This window comes from Rhincodon typus, unplaced genomic scaffold (assembly GCF_021869965.1).
Source record: "Rhincodon typus isolate 14 unplaced genomic scaffold, sRhiTyp1.1 hic_rhity00002452, whole genome shotgun sequence".
NCBI classification, from domain to species: domain Eukaryota; kingdom Metazoa; phylum Chordata; class Chondrichthyes; order Orectolobiformes; family Rhincodontidae; genus Rhincodon; species Rhincodon typus.
This window is the reverse complement of record NW_025968090.1, coordinates 1-20,865: the sequence shown is the minus strand read 5'-3', so window position 1 is coordinate 20,865 and position 20,865 is coordinate 1. Positions and strand designations below refer to the sequence as shown.

The window sequence follows — 20,865 nt, the reverse complement described above, 5'->3', positions numbered from 1 at the left end:
ACTGCACAACAGTGCCTGAAGTAATTTGGAAGAGGTGGAAAAAGTGCTTAAATGCTGTATCCTGTGATTCAATCTCTAAATTGGTGACACTGAACTTCTGAATTAGGTTTAAAGTTTGCACCCAAAAACAGTCATCACTAAGTTGGCCAAACATGGACCCAGAGGTCTCATTCATTTTAGACAAGAGAAACATGGACTATTTCCTATTCCGGGAGGGAACTGTTCTCTTCGTTTCAACTCTCTCCCATCCAATTTTCACACTACAGGTGAAAAAACATCATAAAATCTTTTATTTTGTGACCTGGAAACACACATCCTGATAAATATAATAATACTGGACAGCTCTGAACAAATTTAATTTCAATATTAAACATAAGCAACTTAACGGGCAAAAGAAAATTAACTATTCCTTTTCAATGAATACATTAATGAAGCGGTAAGAGATTTCCAAAGATGAATGTGTAACAAAGACAATGTAACAGCATATAATATAGCTGTCCCAAGCAGAATAGATGGCCCTACCAGCTATGTGAATAATAGAACTTACAGCTCAGAAACAGGCAATTCAGCCCTATTGGTCTATGTTGATGTTTATGAACTACAAACATCATTCCCCCACCCCCAAACTCCCACATACACACAAAACTGCCTACATTATCTTATCAACTTATGCTTTCTCTCTTCTTCACGTCTTTGCTATTTGCCTTAACTATGTCTCGTCATATGAAGTTCCATAATGGCTCAGTGGATAGATTCTATACCAATTCAGTTTGGGTCTTCAGAGCAGCTGAAGGTGAATGAGAACTCTATCTCTTGTGAGCTATTATTAAATGTCAGTTTAAAACCAAATTCTTGTGAACATTTGAGTGGGGCACTCGTGGCAAGCTCACATCTATCTTTGGAAGGAACATTTACCAATAAAACCTCACGTTGCCCCTCTAAAAAACAAAAGCTTTCGCTCCTCCAGAGGATTGGTTTTCATCAGTTAAAACAACAAGTTTGTGCTGACATCTCAGACACAGTAATTTAGTCTATATTTATTCTGAGGGAGTGAATGTTTTTTTTAAAAACTGCTCAGGAAAAAGGAGACACTCAGAGGTTTACGGACCTTTTAACATTTAAAAATAACACTGCCAAGTCACAGGCACCATTGGGAAGGGCTGCATAATTCACTTTTGTCAGCTTATTTACTGTGGGCTGAACTAAGAGGTAGTTTTGTATCTTAACCTTTTTGCATGGCTGTAGAATCTACATGCTCAGTTCTTTAAAACTGCACATAGTGACAAACTGATTTTACTAGATGGATTTCAACTGGATAGTTATTCAATGTGTGAGCAGAGCCATAGTTTACTGATTCGTGATTAAGAATTTTCCATTCATCCCTTCCCTCCTTTGAACCTTGAAGATTTTAACCCTCCTTACTCCAAGATCATATTGGCCAGTTGTTACCTTGGGAACCAGGATCTGATGGGAACCTCGGATCCTTTTTAGTCTGAGTATTGCTGTACACTGTGCTTAGCCGCAAGGAATCAAAGTGTCCAATTTTCAAAAGTAACTGAGTTACATTGAGGTGAACTCTCAAAACAATTCTGAACAGAGTGTCAGTTTGAGGGGTGTGGCATGGAAACAATGAAAAGTTTAAAATTGGTTGTGGGATAAGTAGAAATATTTTTCTTTACTCTCCCATTTCACTTGATACCACACCCAGTAGAAGGATTTCAGTAAAACAGATGGTGCTTTAGCATTCTCGGTCTGTAATTTTTGCAGACAAATCCAGTTCTTGGTAAATCACTTTGAACTGTTACTAGCCCCCAAAACGCTAAACTCAAGAAGAGTACAAATTGCACACATTACAAGTGATAACAGCTGGCTTACTTCATACATTAGTGGTTAGAACAGAACTTGTTTGCATAAAAAAAACCCTGCAGTTTTAAAGTAACACAAGTCAGTCTTTTTTTTTTAATATAACTGTAGACTAAATAACACATTATTCAAACATTTTATTGTTATTTGTGGCAATCTTTCCAGATTATACCATGGTCACGCAAACAATATTGGTGATAAAAAGGAACTTTACCAATATACAGCAAATAGGATAAAGGTAATAATCACTGAGGCCACTCAATTGTTCAGAAGCAAAAACAGAAATTGCTGGGAAGACTCAACAGGTCTAGCAGCATCTGTGTAGAGAAAACAGAGTTAACATTTTGGGTCCAGTGACTCAAAATCCTTCAGAATTGATTGTAACTAGGAAAAGTTTGATATATATGCTGAGGATGGGGTTGCGGGGGGATTGAAGGAGAGGAGGGGGAAAGAGGATAAAAGATTGGTGGAAATAGCATCCTGAGAGAGAACAACAGTTGGGCAGACAAAGGAATGGGTAAAGCTCAGCCTGGGAGAATCAATAGCTGCTAATGGGACCATTACTAGTTGACAATGGGTTGGTTGTGTAGTAGCTCATGTGATGACAAGGTTTGGTGTGTGGGGTTTGGGGTAAGGACGTGGGAGAAGCTGCTCAGGTCCTAAGATTATCAAAATTTGATATTGAGTCCTGAAGGCTGCATGGTGTCCAGGTGGAAATTGAGATGTTGTTCTTCCAGGTTCTGTCAAGCTTCACTGGAGCACTAGAGCAAGCCTGAAACAGAGATGCTGAACAGGGAACACTGATGTGTTGAAAGTGACAGGCAATGGAGGCTTAAGGTCATTTTTGCAGATAGAAAGTAGGCATTCTGTAAAGCACTTACCCAGTTTGCATTTTGTCTCCCAAGTGTAGACCAGACCACACGGAGTAGTGAATACAATTGTCCAGATTGAGTGAAGTGTAGGTAAATTGTTGCTTCTCTTGGAAGCTATGTCTGGGGTCTTGGATAGGTGAGGAGGGCAGAAGTAAATGGTGGTTCACTCTCTGCGATTGCAGGGGAAGGTGCAATGAGGCTTTGGGAGGTGTCGGGAGTGAAGGAGTGGACCAAGTTGTCCCAGAAGGCCTGACAAGGGAGGGTACTGTGTGGTCAGCAGTGGCGTCCTGCTGAAGGTGGTGGAAATAACAGCTAATGATCCCTCCCCCACCCATCTTCAGCATTTATGCCAACCTTTTCCTAGCTATAATCAGCTCTGAGGGACTACCAGACCAGAAATATTAACTCTACTTTCTCTACACAGACGCTGCCAGATCTTGAGTTTTCCCAGCAATTTGTATTTGTTTCAGATTTGCACCTCTTTGGTTTCTTTTCATTAAACTGTTTCTAGCTCTCTTGTTAAAAAAGTATTCAAATTTCTGCAATAATTTGGCTCTTAAAACACGTTTACTAGCTGTCAGTGCAAATACAGTCTTTTTCCAGGTTCAAATCCATGCTGCAATTATGAAAAGTTAAATCATTTCAACAGTTACTAACTGGGTAGTGTCATAAATGAAGATACCTGTATCTGGTAAATCTTTGCATTTACAGGGACACAAGCAGGAGGAGGCAATTCAGCCGGTCGATCCTGCTTCAAGCCAAGCCAAGTAGTATTTTAACATTGGAAAGTGTATCGTGCCCTTTCTCTTGCTCAAGTATCAGCATCAAGTGCTCCCAACTCAGGATGGGGAATAATTGAGGCCAAGTAATGCAGCCTTTAATCATCTCCCAACAATTGGGTTGAAAAAGCAGCAGGTTTAAGATTGTCTGACATTTCCACAACCATTAAAATTAATGAAGACATCAAACTCAAAATAAATAAGGTAACACAGCTTTGTTAGTATAGTGAAATGATATTTGTATTAGAACTCAGTTGCATCACGTAACCAACTCAAAAGAGACCTAACTAGCTATTTAAAACTTCTACAATGGATACTATTCAAATAAATTCACCAAAACTGAAAAAAGGGGATTAGAACAATTAGAAAATGGGGAGGAGAGTAGTTAGGTTTGGTTTCACCAGCACAGACTCAACAGGCTGAAGGGCCTTTTATGTCCTGTAGACTGTTTTGACTCAAACACATGATTAATTGTAGTATGCTAAAATACTGTGAAGGAACATAGATTTGAGTTAGTTTGATTGAATATAGGGCAGGGATATAAAAGTTTCATTGCAGCAACTAACTTTTATTTGTACATTTAAAATGCTTTGCAAATACAGCAGGGTGATTCATACAAGGAGCCACAAATAGAATAGATTTTGAGCCTTCAGTTGCAGAACTGCACTTAATGCTGCCAAATATGATTCAAGGGAGAATTAGGACTTGTGGCTCAGTGGCAGCATCCCTACCTCTGGGCCAGAAGACCTGGGTTCAGGTCCTACCTGCTCCAGGTGTGTGCCATCACATCTGAACAGGTTGATTAAAACGAGGAGGATTCCAAATCCTGGGGATGCAGAACAGACTTGTTGGGAAGATACGAGTACTTGGACTTGTTTTGTGGAGAGGTGAGAGAAATTGGGACTGTTGAATTTCAGAGCAGAGCAATTAAAAAAGGTGGATGCAGATAGATTATATTCCAAACAGACTTATATTTAAAGAGAAGTTTTGCAAGGAAATCAGTTTGAAAATGAATCATTGACCTGACATAATGGATTGGATTTTGCAACCACAAAATCTCCCCCTCCCCCACAATGTGCTGACACAATGTGATCATGTGAGCAATGAAATCACTGCACTGGTATCTGATGAGTGGCCATGGAAATCAGAAGCCTGCCATTCTGAAATAAATCAGTTTAACAAGCTCAATAGTTTGACTTTGCTGCCTGCAACACTCTCTGAACATCAGATAGGAAAAGCTTTGGAGTGCGTGATATCAGCTAACAGACTTATCTGAAGGTGGTAGAAAAAGCCCGCAACCTCGATTTCTTCCATCGGATGAAGGTTTATTTTCTGACGGTGGTAGAATCTGCATATTTTTACTTCTTGATTATTTTTTGAACGTTCCCTATGAACAAGGACAGATTCAGAGACTGGTGGGGCCTTTAAAATTTGTAGCCCTGGCCAAGTTCCTCTCCACAGCATAGCCCCTGCCACATGCCATCCTGTTCCAGACTGCAGAATCGGCACAAAGACCCTCCTGTGGGCTTTTCCACCAAGCAGTTACCAATTAGCAGAAGAAAAACTAATTCCTAGAACCAGTCAAGGGGGAAGGGAGCAAGCAGATTATTCACTTTGTGTCACCACCTTCATCCTGCCAGAAAACAAAATCCAGACCATTAACTGTTCATCTCCACAGATGCTATTCAACCTAGTTTTTACAGCATTGTCTGATTTATTTCAGATTTCCAGAATCTGCAGTGCTTTTCTTTACTTCATTATTAAGCCAAAACACCAGCTATTACCAGGTAGTGTAAACTGCAAAAATAAAAACACTGGCCAAACAACTACAGGTTAGAATTTTCCAGTTTTTATTGTACATTTGAGGCTAAATTTGTACAGAGAAATGCCCATCTTTAATACTTTTCACATGTACCACCTTTCCATGTGTATTATACACAATTATAACTACATACCAGACAACTCCTTCAGCACTCACTTTCACAACACATACTTGTTCCACGTTATGCTGCAATATTTTTTCTCCCATACACAATGCTATGGCTATTTAAGCCTTAGTCACTTATGCACCATCTCATATCATGTAACTCTAGCTAATCAGCTTTCCTTTCCTGAAATTTCATTAAATGCTCATTCTTCTCTACCTTCCTGCGACTTACTATTATCCATCAACATCTGTTTCTTTGGTAATTCTCAGTAGTCAGAAGCACAAAACACTTTACACACTTACATTAACAAAGATCTTGTGCAAGATCATACAATAGGTGAATGGTCAACACAATCACAGGAATGGCTCAGATTGAATTGCATAACACCTAGAAATTGACTTGACAAAATTTTTGCTGATCTTAAAAGTTGCATACAATATAAGTATTTTATGTCTGAATTGTTAAGTAATTTTTCCTTTAAGTATTACATTGGATCTCAAATTTCCCTGGTTAATTACAAAATAACAAAAACCTTAAACTACACAGAAATAATCTTAAATGCCTGCAAAGAATATGGATAACAGAAGGGAATGTATTATACAAAAATAAAAATTGGTAAGGCAGTATATGCCATTGACAAAACTGCAACAAACGAGGCTCTAATTCAATTATGCTGCAGTGAATAACCCAGTAATTTAAAAATTACTATTGATTTATTGTCACTTTGTAAAAAGATCAGAATAGTTCAGCAAAGCTGATTTCATTTAATAGCTGCCATAAAACAGAAAAACAAGATTAGCAATTTAATCCTGCTGCTACACCACAGTACAAACACTGTACAGGAGTATAAATAAAGTCCTTTCCTGAACCAGAAACATGCGTTCACACTAATGTTTCTGTTCTCTTTGTCATTTGTTCTTTTTGCTCAACTGTTTCAATGCTTTGTTTCAGTAAGGAATCACAATGCTCTACCATTTCTTCCTTCTCTAGGCTGTTTGGTTCAGAATCACTCGTGTCCATGTTAGAGCCTGTTTCTGATCCACTATCTGCCATTTCTGCAGCTTCGGAAAAGGTGGGTGACTGCACTTCTTGTATGAAGTCAGTTGGCTGGGGTGAGCTTTGCTCAGATTCTTCATTTAACTCAAAGAGCTCCTTGTGGTCTACTGGACAAGGTGATGTCTGGTAGACAGACATCGCGTTTCGTAGGCAATTCATCCACTGTTGTTTGTTGTAAATGTCATTGGCCTGGAGTGTATGCGAAGACTGCCCTTGCACTGAATGTTGAAAACGAACTTTGAAGATATTTTTAGCTGAAAATAAAATAATGATGAGAACATTTGTGGAAAAAGGCCAGTTTTCTTACTGAATATCATAGATATTATGTAAAGAAGATACTAAAGAATTTGTGAAGAAATCAGATATTCACGTCTACCTATTGAACAGTGTATGTTACAGACATTATAACAAAATTAACCCAAATGTGTTCATTTAATGAATTAGAAATTAACAGCAAGACATTAAATTTTTTTAAGAATCCCTACAGTGTGGAAAAAGGCCCTTCAGCTCAACAACTCCACACAGACCCTTGGAGCATCCCAGCCAGACCCATTCCCCTAGAACCCACCTAATCTACGCATCCCCGAAATGTCCGGGCAATTTAGCATGGCCAATCCACCTAGCCTGCACATCTTTGGACTATGGGAGGAAACCGGAGCACCCGGAGGAAATCCAGGCAGACATGGGGAGAATGTGCAAACTCCACACAGACAGTTGCTCGCGGGTGGAATCGAACCTGGGTCCCTGGTGTTATGAGGCAGCAGTGCTAACCACTGAGCCACCGTGCTGTCAAATTGTTTTGAGACAAACTGTTGAAATAATTGACTTTGTATTGATATTTTAATGTCAAAGCCAGTAAACAAAGAACTATCTTGAGATGCAGCTAATTGACATGTTGCTAAGTTACTTGCCCAAATTTTAGGCATTACACGAAGCACAAAGATTATCTTGCAGCTCTAAATCAGCAATTCGTGCATCTATGACACTCTGTTCCATTTAAGCTTGACTCACCTTTGTCAGAATTGCCAAAGGCTCCTCTGAAAGAACCTCCCATTTTGGTATCTCCATCTTGAAGATCTTCTAGTAGAAGATCTTGAACTGGAATTGGCTGACGGTATACTTGGTAACACTGGCGGTCATTACGGGACACTGGGCGAGTCAGGACTAGGATTTCTTGGAACAGGAAGACATACAGTTTCTGGGAAAATAAAATAGCAAAATTATTACACACCTTGAAAAGAGATCCTTCATAAGACATTTAATAAATAAAAATCACACTAGAAAGGTGATACACCTAGACACATTGATATCAGTTTCAGTTCAGTTACATAGCTATAAATATAATAGCAAGAATCAAATAAACTGACAAGTCAAACAGCAGTAAGAGGCAACTATTAAACTTACTGTTCCTCTATTGTTTCGCAGCTCTCCGTGGCAGAGCAGTGCTTTGCTGCTTTCAATTCGAGCGTCTTTCTGTCTATCATCCAGATAGTCCAGTTTGTCAATGTAGTACCGACAGTCAGACTCTCCTTTCCTCACATTGATGTCTGATAGGACTCCTTGAATAATGGCAATCTGGAAAGCAATATCCAAAGATCAGCAAACGCAGTAAACTGTACAAACAATTATCATAAACAAACAAAGCTAGAGAAAGTCAGTATGGCTGTATGACTCTTCAGAGCAGAAAGACGTTGGAAAATTTTAACTTACTTTTGACAGAGGCAGAAGAGCAACAAGGGGGCAGATGGTGTCAAGGTCCAAGGAAAAAGACAAGGGTTATTAAATGGAGGGGACACAAAAATGTAAATTGTAAAAAAAGAAGATGCATGGGACAGCAAGAAAACATGGAATTCAATAGAGACCAAAGGCTGAAAAAGGGGTCAAATGGAGAATTAGTTGCTCTTCAAGCTTACGTCATGCTTCATTTGACCATTACAGCAAGTCCAGGCATTTCTGACCAGAGTGGAAGAGTTCCACAAAGTCTGCGTTTGATCTTGTCAATGTAAAGAAGACTGCATTGCAAACAGTGAATGCAGTAAACTAGATTGAAAGAAGTATAATAAAACACTGCTTCACCTGCAGGGTATGTTTGGGGCCATGGACAGTGAGGAAGGAGGTGGCGAATAAGCAAGTGTCACACTTTCTGCAGTTGCATTTACTTAGTTTACTTTATTAGAGGAATTTAAAAAACTAAAAACTAAGTGAAAAAAAATATTCAACCTTATATTTAGTTTAAAGCTCTTATACTTGTCAATTACTCCTAGCATTTCCACATCATGAACTTGCAACCAACGTTCCATGTAAGCTGCATGGATGCACAGCACCCGAAACACACGGAGGCCTTGTGCAAAGTGACCCATGAAAGTCTCATACGAAGTGGCCCATTTAAGATACTGTGTAATTGTGCATGCACAAAAAAAACCCTCTACACTTAAGTAAATCACAGCTGCACACAGTAGAACAACAACGGTAAATATACATACAGAAATACTTGCAGGAAAAAAGCCACTGGAAAGTTAAAATCAGATTCTAGAATTTATATGCAGTGTACCAAATACAAAAGGAAGTGACCGAGTACCAGAAACTGCTGCAGAAACTCAGCAGGCCTGGTAGCATCTATGGAGAAAGAAATAGTTAACGTTTAGGTCCAGTGACCCTTCTTGAGAACGGAAGGATGGTCACTGGACTCAAAACATCAACTTGGCTTTGACTCCACAGATGCTGCTGGGTTTTTCCAGCAGTTTCCGTTTTTGTTTCAGATTTCCAGCTTCTGCAGTATTTCTTTTGTTTAGGTGATGGAATACCACATTATAAAATGTAATTATATTGTAGCAAGGGAAGGCAGACAAAAGATTCACCAATTGAAAACTCAAAAATAGGATTAATTTCCAACAGATGGAGGGCCTAACTGATTTTCTGAAAAAAGGTTTCAGGCAGTAAGTAAAGAAAATAAGGTAGAAATAAGAAATAATTCATTATAGAGGGTCAATGGAACATTCACAGGGGGATATTAAAAACAAGCAGCTAATATGTTCTTCAAAAGCAAGACAGATACATTTTTCATCCTATGTGTGTAATTTTAGTATTTTTAAAGGTCAACAGATCCTATAGTGCCATAATTTTAATAATCTGATCTACAAAATATAATAAAGCATAGTTTCAGTTTAAAGTAATTAATCCTCAACAAAATAGTTTTTATCCAGCATAAACACTTACTGCATCTTCCAGGCTTTTCTGATCCAAGTGATCAGTAGGTGTATGTCGCAAGATCTCCTTTAACAGTAGGGGGTACTTCACCAACCGGCTGCGAGGAATATCCAGGAAACTCCAAAGGTCCAGTTTCCTGCTGAAGGGTGACTCTAGACAACGCTGAAGGAAATCCTGCACTCTCTTGTCCTGCTTCTTTTGATCCAAGAGTGCTTTTGCTGCCAGTTGATTACTACAGTATTCCTTGTATTCATCAAGCCGTGGTAACTGGAAAAAAAAACAAACATGAACATTAGGGGTGATTTTGCAATGGATTGAAGAAATGAATTACTTTGTATTACATTTGAAGAGTGAAAAACTATTTAAAATCATAAGCTGTAATATTCTGGATAATTCAACTAGGGAAATCAATGAGGAAGAAGCAGCCATAGCTATTTGTAAGCTATTTAATGCATTGCAAAGTCTGCCACCCCCATAAAATTATACAGAAAAAGTTATTTTGATATGAAATTGAAGTGGAGGTCTTTCCTTTTAACTAAACCTGGGTTATTTTCAAATATATCCAGAATTACATGTTTAGACATAGTATTTACGGCAACTTGAATTCACTCTCATACCACCTGGTAACTGATTCCAAAAAAAAAGGAAAAAGGCCTTTAGCAATGGCTGCTTCCTCAGGACTATCCTGTATCATTAACCAAGGTCAGCATTTGTGACACAAGTACTAAATTGATTGGAGAACAGTACAAAAAAAAAGTTCCTTGTTAACCATCTGGGGGCAAAAGCTCCAATTTATATTGCTTAAAGTGCCCACATCAGGTAAATTTGATAATGGTGGTTATTAAAATCAACTGTAAAGCCTTTGTTTAATCCAGAAAAACAAAAGTCTTGCTTCTGATTAAAGCAACTTACCCAGCTAACAAGAATTTGACCAATTTGTTCCACTGTTCCATCTTGCTTTGTAGTTTTTGCAAGTTCAGTCAGCAGATCTGGAAGAAAACAAACGTATTCCATTGTCAGCAGCTTCAATCATAATCAATTGAAGATTTATAGAAAGAGCACAAGTAAAAGGAAATTCTGCATTATAGTTTGTTGATTACATGAATCTTAAGTGATTTGAAATTAATTACACAGTCAATACATCACAATTGTATTTAACATTATGAATAACTGAGGCAGTACAAGATTTGGTAGCAAGACAGTTAATTGTGAAATATGGTTGTGACTGTGGCATAACTTTATCAGCATACAAATTGATGCTCATTAAAAGATTTGACTTAAGACATGATATTCTATTCTATTAAGATCAACTCTGACATTGATTAATACTTCCTTCAAAGAAATATTCACCTTCATGCAAAGGGATGTAAGAATCAAGAGCTCCAAATATCTGTGTCAATTCTTCTTCGGTCATAATTGACAACTTCAGCATAGGATCATGATAAGCCTGAATACAACAGATTTGAGTGTTTATAATTATTTCTTAAGTAGGTTTTAAACTACAACAGCAGGTATGAATTCTAATGCTCATTCTGCTAGGTTGATCAATTTTAAAGAAGATAAAGACTGGCATTCTTAATAACCCAAAATTAGCACTGGTGCAGCTGATTTCAAGATGTTGCTACAATACAACAAAGCAGTTATGAAGTCTTCTTGGAGAAACAGTCGCGGTGTAGTGGTAATGTCACTGAACTAGTAATCCAGAAGGCCAAGCTAATGCTCTGGGCACAAAGGTTCTAAATCCACCATGGCTGTTGGTGGAATTTAAAATTCAATTAATAATTCTGGAATGGAAAACTCGCATCAGTAACTCGAACCAGGAAACCGTCTATTGTTTTAAAACCCCATTTGGCACGCTAATGTTCCTTAGAGAAGGAAATCTGAGTTCCTTACCCAGACTAACCTACGTGAGATTCCACATCCACAGCAACGTAGCTGATTCTTAACTGCCCTCAGACCACCAGTAAGCCAATCTGTTCAAAGGCAATTAGGAATGAGCAACAAATGTTGGTCTTGCAATTGACACCAACATCCCATGAAAGAATAAACAAGAAATTTACTGTTGAATTCATGTTAATGAACATTTTTATACAATCATTTCATTATATCTAAGCCAGTAAACCTTACACCAAATGGTCAGGATTTATACATTTATATAAAACAAGACTTCAGAAGTAACTCCGACAAGGATTACTTTAAAAAGTATTTAAATTACCAAAGACTATGGTATTTTTAGTTTTAAAGAAACAAGTATTGCATGACTTCACTAGAATACTGACCTTTCTTGCTAATTTTAGGTCTTCAATTAAATCCTGTTCCCCTCGAACCAGTTCAAATATAGCCTGGAAAACAAAAAGCAACTCCTGATGACATGTACTTGGCATGAAGCAAGTGCAAAGAATGGCATGTTATCATGGCCATCTTAAAGTAAAATTTAGTGGCCCAAGATTATTTCTCCCTTAAATTTAGCTATGCCCATTTTTATTGGATTTGAACAGTAAAAAAGCGTAAAGTAAACAATGTTCACTGCAGGTGCAGCTGGTTAAAATTTAACCTGCACTTGGAGTACAAGATTAAAGTGTGGAGACAGTTCTGAGAGTTTGATATCCAGTTAGACTTAACACCAAACGTAAGTTAACTGCCCTGAGAAGAACAAACAATTGTGGATTTTGGAACAAATAATAGCACTGGTAGGTCAAATTAAATAAGTGACAGATCTACATGGTTAAATCTAGTCCCTCTAATTCTTAAAATAATGCCAACATTATAGGAAAAGAATGAATACACTAACATTTCAGCCTTCTTCAAGGAGGTCCACAATGTAAAATATTTTTCTTCTGCCAGAAAGCATTTGTCTTCCAAACAGCTTTTAAGTTTTCTTGGTATGTTTTGCCCTTATGCATAAAGCACCCCAAAAAAAACACAAAAACTTTCTACTGCATGTATTTTATACCTCTTGCCGCTTAATTTCCTTCGAAGAAAAATTCTTCTTTGTACTCATATCTAGAGTCTCGGACCACAATTTGCTATTGCGCCTTTTAGGTGGAGTTGGGGCTGAGGTTTTGCTGCATAGCTTTTGAGAGCAACTTGGCGACTTGTTGTCACTGCGGAATGTGATGGATCTCTAGATAGAAAATCAGGACTGTTAGCATTCCAAAAACAAGGCAATAAAGCATTTAATTCAGATTTGAAGATAGCTTTAAAACACTACAACTTTTGTCTTGAAAGAAAGACATTTCTTTGTGGATGATTTACTCTAAAATTGTGTATCTATGGTTTCATGCTTGAGGAATCTAACAATAGCACCCAGAGATATAGAGAAGGCTCTGAAAAGCTGATGTGCATACTTGTGTGGACTAGTTCATTGTTATAGTTTCTGTGTCCTTCTTGTATGTATTGATTGCATTATTATATTTTCTAGGTAAGTCAATATTCAGAAGGTCCCTCCAAACCAACATGATTTACACAATAATCAAGATATTCTCCAAATCAAACCCATCAACAGACTTCTGTCTATGGCTCAACCACACTGCACTAGCCTGCTGATTCCTATGGCCTTATCAGGGTTAAATTACACCTGATCAGAGGTCAGCTTTTTGACTTTTGGCCAGTGAAACATGTCAAACTTCATTTGAGGTCTATACCTATATCCAAAAAAAAGTGTACAAAGTTTGTTTTTATACAAATACAAATGAACTGAAAAAGTTATTTAGGATTTCGTGTACATACTATAAAGCTGAACAAAAACTCAAGAGACCAGGCTTTTAAACTGAACTGTAGTATAAAGTTTTATTAGCCTTAAGTGGCCAAAGCCAGGTTTGTACTGATAGAACTTTCCTCATCAATAAACACTTTATCCTTCCAAGAGGGAAGTCAAAAAGAGGAGAACAAGGTTGACAAAGATGATCTTACTGTTAACTAAACCGTCAACATTTCTCAAATAGTGCTTTCGACAGAACTGTTTTGGCATGATGTCAGAGAGCACTTATCTGCTGTTAACACGTGGAAGAAGAGGGTGTAGATTTTATTAAGTGCTTTATAGACCTAAATGTTTCAAAGTGCTCACAAAATCCTAAAAGCTATTCCAAAGTAAGGACTGTTAAGCAAAACTAAAAAAAAACAGACAAGAAATGTTACCTGTAATGTTTGACCAAAGCGTCTGACTGCACCATTTTTTGATGGGGATATTAAATTTGCCAGAGATGATACACGTGACAAGGGCCGAACCCGCTTGTTGCTTGGTTCCTGGAAGAGAACAAAAAGTACAGTTTGTGAACATCATGATTTTGGGGAGCCCCAAAGAATTTTGACTACATCAGATCAGCCGTAAGGAAGGTGTCTGTTCGCACACCTAATAAACAAGCACTTTCAATGTTTTCAAGGCAGACAAAAGCAGTGTTTTGTTATTGACCTAGTCAAACTTGGCCAAATTCTACTCAAGGCAGGAACAGTGACTGTTTTTAAATGAGGGGCAAGAGGCAAAGAAAAGTAGTCTTTTAGTGAATAAAAATTTTGCTGCGTCAAATTGAGGAGAATGCCCTAACCTTGCATTAACATACAGCCCTAGGTCTCTTACAGCATGAACTAGATGTAAGAAAAACGGTCACCTGTTGCCATTAGCCTGCCTTACAACCCAGCCCCAAAAGAAGTATCCTGCATGTAACCTGGAACAGCTCAATAGGAATAGAGATGTGAGAAAGTACACCCTTACAACGAAGGAAAAAAAAAAGTTAGTGTTTATAAGTGAAAAGTTAGCTCAGAATGAAATCCATCCTCATATAAGAATTCTAACTTAATCTAAAGCTTTAATAACAAACTTTAAAAGACCCACGAAGACATTCTAACATCAAGTAAATCCGTATTAACTGAGAGTTTCAATAACCGAAAGTTGTGCTTCAGGGTCAGCAGTTTAGATGAACAAACTGTACAGTTGTATAGAAATGTATAAAATTGCTAACTATACAAAATCTGACAACACATCAGTATTCTTACAGACAGGTTAATTTATGTGATAATCAAGCATACACCTCTTTTCAAGCTTTTCGTCTGCAAGTTTAAGGCTATCGAGTCATTCCTGTGGATAACCACCAACACTGGATAATTGTTATTAAGTGAGTGGCATTTTAAATCCAAAAGTACAGAATAACAGCAGCTTGGACATTAGATTGACACATGTCCAACCTGTTTTTTTGTTGTAATGCCTATAAACTCAATCAAGAACAGACTTTTTTCCCCACCTCTCCTTGGCCCTCATTTGAGCTTTGAAAGGAAATTTTTACTACAAGTATTTAATTTTCAGTAATGGATCATGTTTAATTGGAAACAAAGTATGTCCCTCAGTTTGTTTACTTATTCACTCCTTTTATACAGTTAAACATTAGCAACTCATGATAACCACTACCTGAAGGGCTTTTAAAATGCTTTACGGTATGTTGGTGCGACCAATGTCTTAGTGTGGGTATCAAGCAGCCGAAGGTAATCTTAAGAATACCTTGCCCAGCCACTAGCTAAGATAATTCCAATATGTTCAGTTTGAAGCTTGCCATTGATGCAGGAGATGAGTGTTGGGAGCTGCCAGCATTAGTACACAAATCAAAACTAACAGAAAAGGCTAGGGGGAAATCAGGAAATTGAGACTGGCAGTATCAAAAGCAAGAGAAATACAGAAAGAAGAAATGGAGCAATTTCAACTTATAAACAGGATCTCATCTTTTAAGAAGACTACTACGGTATTGTCTTAATTCAGCTTCTAGTGTCTCCCATCCATTGGTTAGCTCTCACGGTACATGACATTGGAGAAAATTGATTCAATCCAATACACAGACCTGATTTTACCTGGATCTGGAGGAGTTTCACACCAGTTGATTAAAAAAAAAACATAGACCAGTTCCTGACTTCTGGAATTCAAATAAGATACAGAAGCTCAAAAACTGTGGAAAAAAGGTGCACGTTTGAGGCATGGGCAAGGTTTTTCCAGGTAGCATTTCTTGCATGTAATGATTGCATTAATTGCATGCTAGTGAATTGAGAGTTGGCATGAATTCAGTATTTTGTTCAAGCTAAAAGATAAACACAAGGAGAAAGCATGCCTGAAGTCAAGTGATCAGTAGGTCCCTTCATGTAGCACATGTTCCAACAGGAATACTGAAACAGCAACAGAACAGCATGTTACTAGATGTGAATGGGCAAGTTACAAAAGGCAAAAGTTCAGTAGTGTCCTTTACAATGCTGACCTACTCATCTTCATTCCTAAAATAAGATCTGTTAGGTCAGCAATCCATGGTTGGACAGGTTTAGCAGGTACCTACTCTAATAGTAAAGTTGCAAGTAGAAACTCAAACGATAACGCAAGAAAATCCATGTTTCCAATGGCAGGACAATGGTAATGTCTGTTCTGTGGATGGCAAACAATTGTCACAGACAGCAACAGAATAACTACAGAACAGCTGATTAGCATCAAATTAGATTGATGTCAATCTGGCACTCCTTCACTTCCTGTCAGTCATCACTGACACTAATGGGCACAAAGGCACTTCACACGACAGCTCAATGTTCTGCTGTATCGTTCTATTGAAGTGCAATACTGGATGCCAAAACAAAAACAAAAGTAGTTACAGTACCTGTATCCAGTAAAGCCTCCTAGTATGCAGATTAGCCCTCTAAGGCACTGCCCAATGTAGCTATTCTGCTGATGGAAGACAATGCCCCCTTAGTTAGCAGTATTGCATCCAGAATTAACCCAATGAAGATTCATATCAATTCTGAATTACTGCACTGTAATACAGGAGAAGAAAACCTAAAGGAAACAGATGATATGGAAAGGCAAGAAAAATCAGGTATACAAAATTATGAGGCATTAATATAGTAGATCATAAGAATCTCCTCCCCATAGCAGACACATCTAAGACCACAGAGCATAAGTTTAAGATGAGGGACAAGTGGATTAGAGGAGATGCAAGAATTTTTTTTTTCACCCAGAGATGATAGATACACAGATTGTGTTGTCTGAGCGTGCTGGAAGCAGGTACTCTTGCAACATTTAAGAAGCATCTCAATGATTACTTAAAATGCCAGAGCATAAGAGGGTATAGATCAAGTGCAACTAAATGGGATTAGTGTAGTTTGGTGTTTGTTGTTTGGCATAGACATGGTGGGCCAAAGGGTCTTTTTCTATGCTGTATGGCTATGACTCTAAAATGCCGTCAATAACAGTTTGTTCAAGTTAGATCAAAATTTAAAGTGAGGTCAATCAATCAACCGTCTACTGTCAAAAAATTTAGACCTTTTCTTTTAGGTACGGATGTTGGAATCAGGTTTGGAGCAGAGAAAAAGGCCCTTCAACCTAACAGGTCTGCAGTCAAAAAGCAACCACTGTACGTCTTAGAACAGTATGCCACAAGGACAGGCCCGCTGGCCCAACATGTCTGTGCTTACCACAAAGGGAGAGAGAGTGTGGAACATGGTGGACAGCATGCCAATCAACAGACTGCTGCGTCCTTTATGGTGTCGAGCTTTCTTATTCATCACAGACTTCCTCGCCTGTGACTTGCTCTTGTAATGTTAGTATTTAGATGGCTAGGCCAGTTCAGTGTCTGGTCACATGGTAGTCCCCAGGATATTGCACGTGGAGGATTCAGTGGTGTGCGTGCATGTGTATGTGATGTTTACAATCTCTCATGGGAGATCTTCATTGCCTGGCACTTGTGGTGTGAATTCTATTTGCCTCTTATCAGCTAGACCTGGGTTTGTCTAGGTCTTGTTGCTCATGGACACAGGTTGCTTCAGTATCAGCGTCATCATGAATGGTACTTCTAATCCCATTCTCCAGCACCTGGGCACTTCTACCATTTTCTCCATTGTCTTTAGTTTGATTAACTGCACCTGTACAATAAACTTCAGTATTTTTGCTGCTTACTTTTCATAACCTTTGCCTTCATCACTGAATGCAAAGAAAATACATTGCTCAATAGATATGTGCTCTGCCCATACTTGCCAGGCACACCTGTACAAATTGAGTTGCATCTTAGATAAGCAGCTAGAATACATTCACGCAGCTTTGTTTTTAATTGAACGTTGCTTGAAATCATTTCCCTTAGGGCAGAGAAGTCAGACAGTGATTTTAGCTCTTCTGCAAGCCTACTTTGCATGTAGAAATGGAAAGCTTGCAACTTTGTTTGAAAAAAGTCTCCGCACGTATAATCACTGTCCTCTCCCCGGTTGACCTGAAGCTGAGACAGAATGAGCCTGTGGCTATGCTACTGGGCATCTTGTGCCCCTTCCCAAAATAACTGGCAGGCTTTCAAATAATGCTGTAGTAGCCTGACTGTCAATAAGAATGATCAACAGTTCAGATTTTCTGGTTGAAACTTAAGTTCACACTTAAAACTATTTTCTGCTAACATCACAATTCCCTAAATCTGGATACAAGACTAAATGGGCATCTAGCAAGTTTAGAAATCAAGGAATTCCTCCTGTACTTGTAATAAATGTGTCTTCCTACTGCATTGACTAATTTCTATATTCTGGTTCTGAGTCAACACTCAGCTAGTCTCAAGCACACTTCCCAATTCCTTTCATGCAGCTAAACCTGAAAAAAAAACATGTTTGAAAATACCTCTTCCTCATTGAGATGGTTTTGAGTTATGCTGGCTGACATGGGTCATTCCTTAAAAATGACCATCTTTCACACACTTCCTTAAAACTCAGACATTTTTAGATTCAACTTTATCGTAACGTTTTTAAGGAGATGCAGTTCTTTAAAGCAAATTCTCAATATCCAGTGCCACGTGCAGTGAGATCTTGTTTGGTATATTCAATTTTTAACACTGATAGATAAGAAGAGAGAGTGTTAGATCGTAAACTGTAGGATCTTTCACAAGGGAGACTTTTAAAGTTTTTGTTGTGTAAATTCAAGTGTTAAACAGCTGCAGCCTCTTATTGTAGGCACTAAGTTGACACCAAGCTATGGATGGATGCTATAGATAACCCAAGGTTATTTGATCCTTGGGAGTGACACTTATTTGACATACGAATATTTGACTACATACAAGGGAACAATTTGATCTATACTTGTCGTTATTATATAGGCCCACACTACTCCACATTCAGGAGTTTTTTTTAAAAAAAGGTTTCTTGTTAAAGAGCAAAAGAAGTATAAACTGTTAGATTGCACAACTTTAATGGAAATAGACTTTGGACTGTTAACAATCCCTAATCACCATATTTCAAAAATACCTACATTTGACTTTTGGGGATTTTTGTCCATTTCTTAAATCCTGCAGTTTTGATTTATTCCTCACAATCATGTAGCACTGCCTTCTTCCCGCAACCTTTTTAAACAACTAACATAGTTGCTGCTTTTAGTCTCAGCTCTCAATTACGAACGCTGCCTAACATTTCACATGCATAAATGAATAATGTTAGAAATTGCCAGAAGAACTTGCATCTATGAAGAGATAAGAGCTAACGTTTGAATCTAGTGACCTTTAGATCTGCCAGCAATTTGTTTTGTTTCAGATTTCTAGCATCTGCTTTATTTTACAAAGATAGGCCGATTCTATATTGTAGTTAATACTGTAAATGGTACCACCGCATTAAACATGCCAGACTTCTTTTTGAGAAAGGAGATAGCAAGAACTGCAGATGCTGCAGTCAGGGACAACAGAGTGTGGAGCTGGAGGAACACAGCAGGCCAGGAAGCAGAGGAGTAGGAGAAGGGTCCCAACCCAAAACATCAACTTTCCTGCTCCTCTGATGCTGCCTGGTCTGCTATGTTCCTCCAGCCCCACACGCTGTCTCTTCTTTTTGAGAAAGACCTGTTATTTCACTCTGGGTATTGGGATGGAGTGAAATGTTAGTTGGGGCTTACAAACTAAAACAGAACCAAAGCTGTGCTGGAGTTTAGGACTGCCAGGAAATTGTTTTTGCAACACAAATTGTTGGTTATTGTGTAAAGCCAGCAGTTGGGGAAAGTTGTTAAATAGATTTGGAAGAGTATGAAATAATCACGTGATTAATATGGAATGCTAACTTCTCAAATTACTGCACAAACTCCATAGTCGTTAATTCTGACTGTTGAAACCACCCACTGAAATTCAAATATATAGCAATTTCCAATTCAAGCTGTTAGCTAAAGACAAGAAACAGGAATTATGCTGACAATGGGTAGCAGATCATATCAAATGGCCTTAGAGCAGGAAGAATTCAGGAATCAAGATAGATCTGTTCCTTTTGCCCTCAAAGAAGTGTGAATTCTTCACACAATATATAGGGCAGCTGTCAAAGTCACAAACCACCCATACATCCAAGGATCAGAGATTCTTGATTCTCAACTGACTAGTAGAAAAAGTTTCTCTTTTCAGCCATGCCCATCAAGAAGATGCATGCTAAGATTATGTTGGAAAACTAGCTTTCAATCATAGCTGTATTCTAATATAATCTATATTTAAATATCTGCACGTGTGCAAGTTTGCTTGTGGCAGTAAACAAATTGCAAAATGTGATGTTTTTGATGGAGATTAAATTTTTACTCATTGTTTCCTAGAGCCTAACCTATGGGTACATGTTTAAACTTCTCTATGGTCAGTGGAAAACCATTATTTCAAAGCTCAAGTACTAGAGATGAAGTATGTTGCTTGGTGGCCATAACTGGGTTCAGCACTCAGGAACAATGCACGTAACACACAGTCATTGCTAAAAGACTTCAAATTCTGATTTTAATCTACACACTGTGGACAACGGTTTTCTTTTATTCAACTTGTTCTGATGCATTGCGACCCCTCTGGAGCAGGTGGGCCACGAACCTAGGACATCTGGCTCAGAGATAGAGACATTACCACTGCACTATAAGAGTTCTTAGCGAATAAGGAAGATTATGAAGGGTATAATGCAAATAAAACAATATGATGCCAGGCTGCTATCAGTTACTGCTGCTGGAAGATTCACATTTGTATTTGGATCAGAACAGATCTTTAGTTTTTTAGCACTTAAAATCTACATAATTTATAGAAAAATACAGAAAGTCTGTTGGTAGTGATCAGCTCAGTCAAAGTATACATTTTCAAAAAAGAGGAGTGAGAAAAGTGACTTTTGAAAAAAAAACTGTTTTTAAACTTTAAAAAAAAGTTAGTGTTAACTATAATCAAGTGTTGTATTAGACCT

General features: G+C 38.1%; 1 protein-coding gene across 1 annotated transcript; it reads right to left on the bottom strand.

Moving 5' to 3' along the window:
• Window positions 1-5,343: 5,343 nt before the first annotated feature.
• Window positions 5,344-13,965, bottom strand: net1 (neuroepithelial cell transforming 1; the record flags this gene model as incomplete). The annotated part of the gene is made up of 9 exons (XM_048593188.1): window positions 5,344-6,752; window positions 7,510-7,696; window positions 7,903-8,073; window positions 9,715-9,972; window positions 10,618-10,694; window positions 11,056-11,152; window positions 11,985-12,047; window positions 12,659-12,829; window positions 13,843-13,965. Coding segments are annotated over 9 exons (1,575 nt in total), but the record flags the coding sequence as incomplete, so codon positions are not given.
• Between the last annotated feature and the right edge of the window lie 6,900 nt (window positions 13,966-20,865).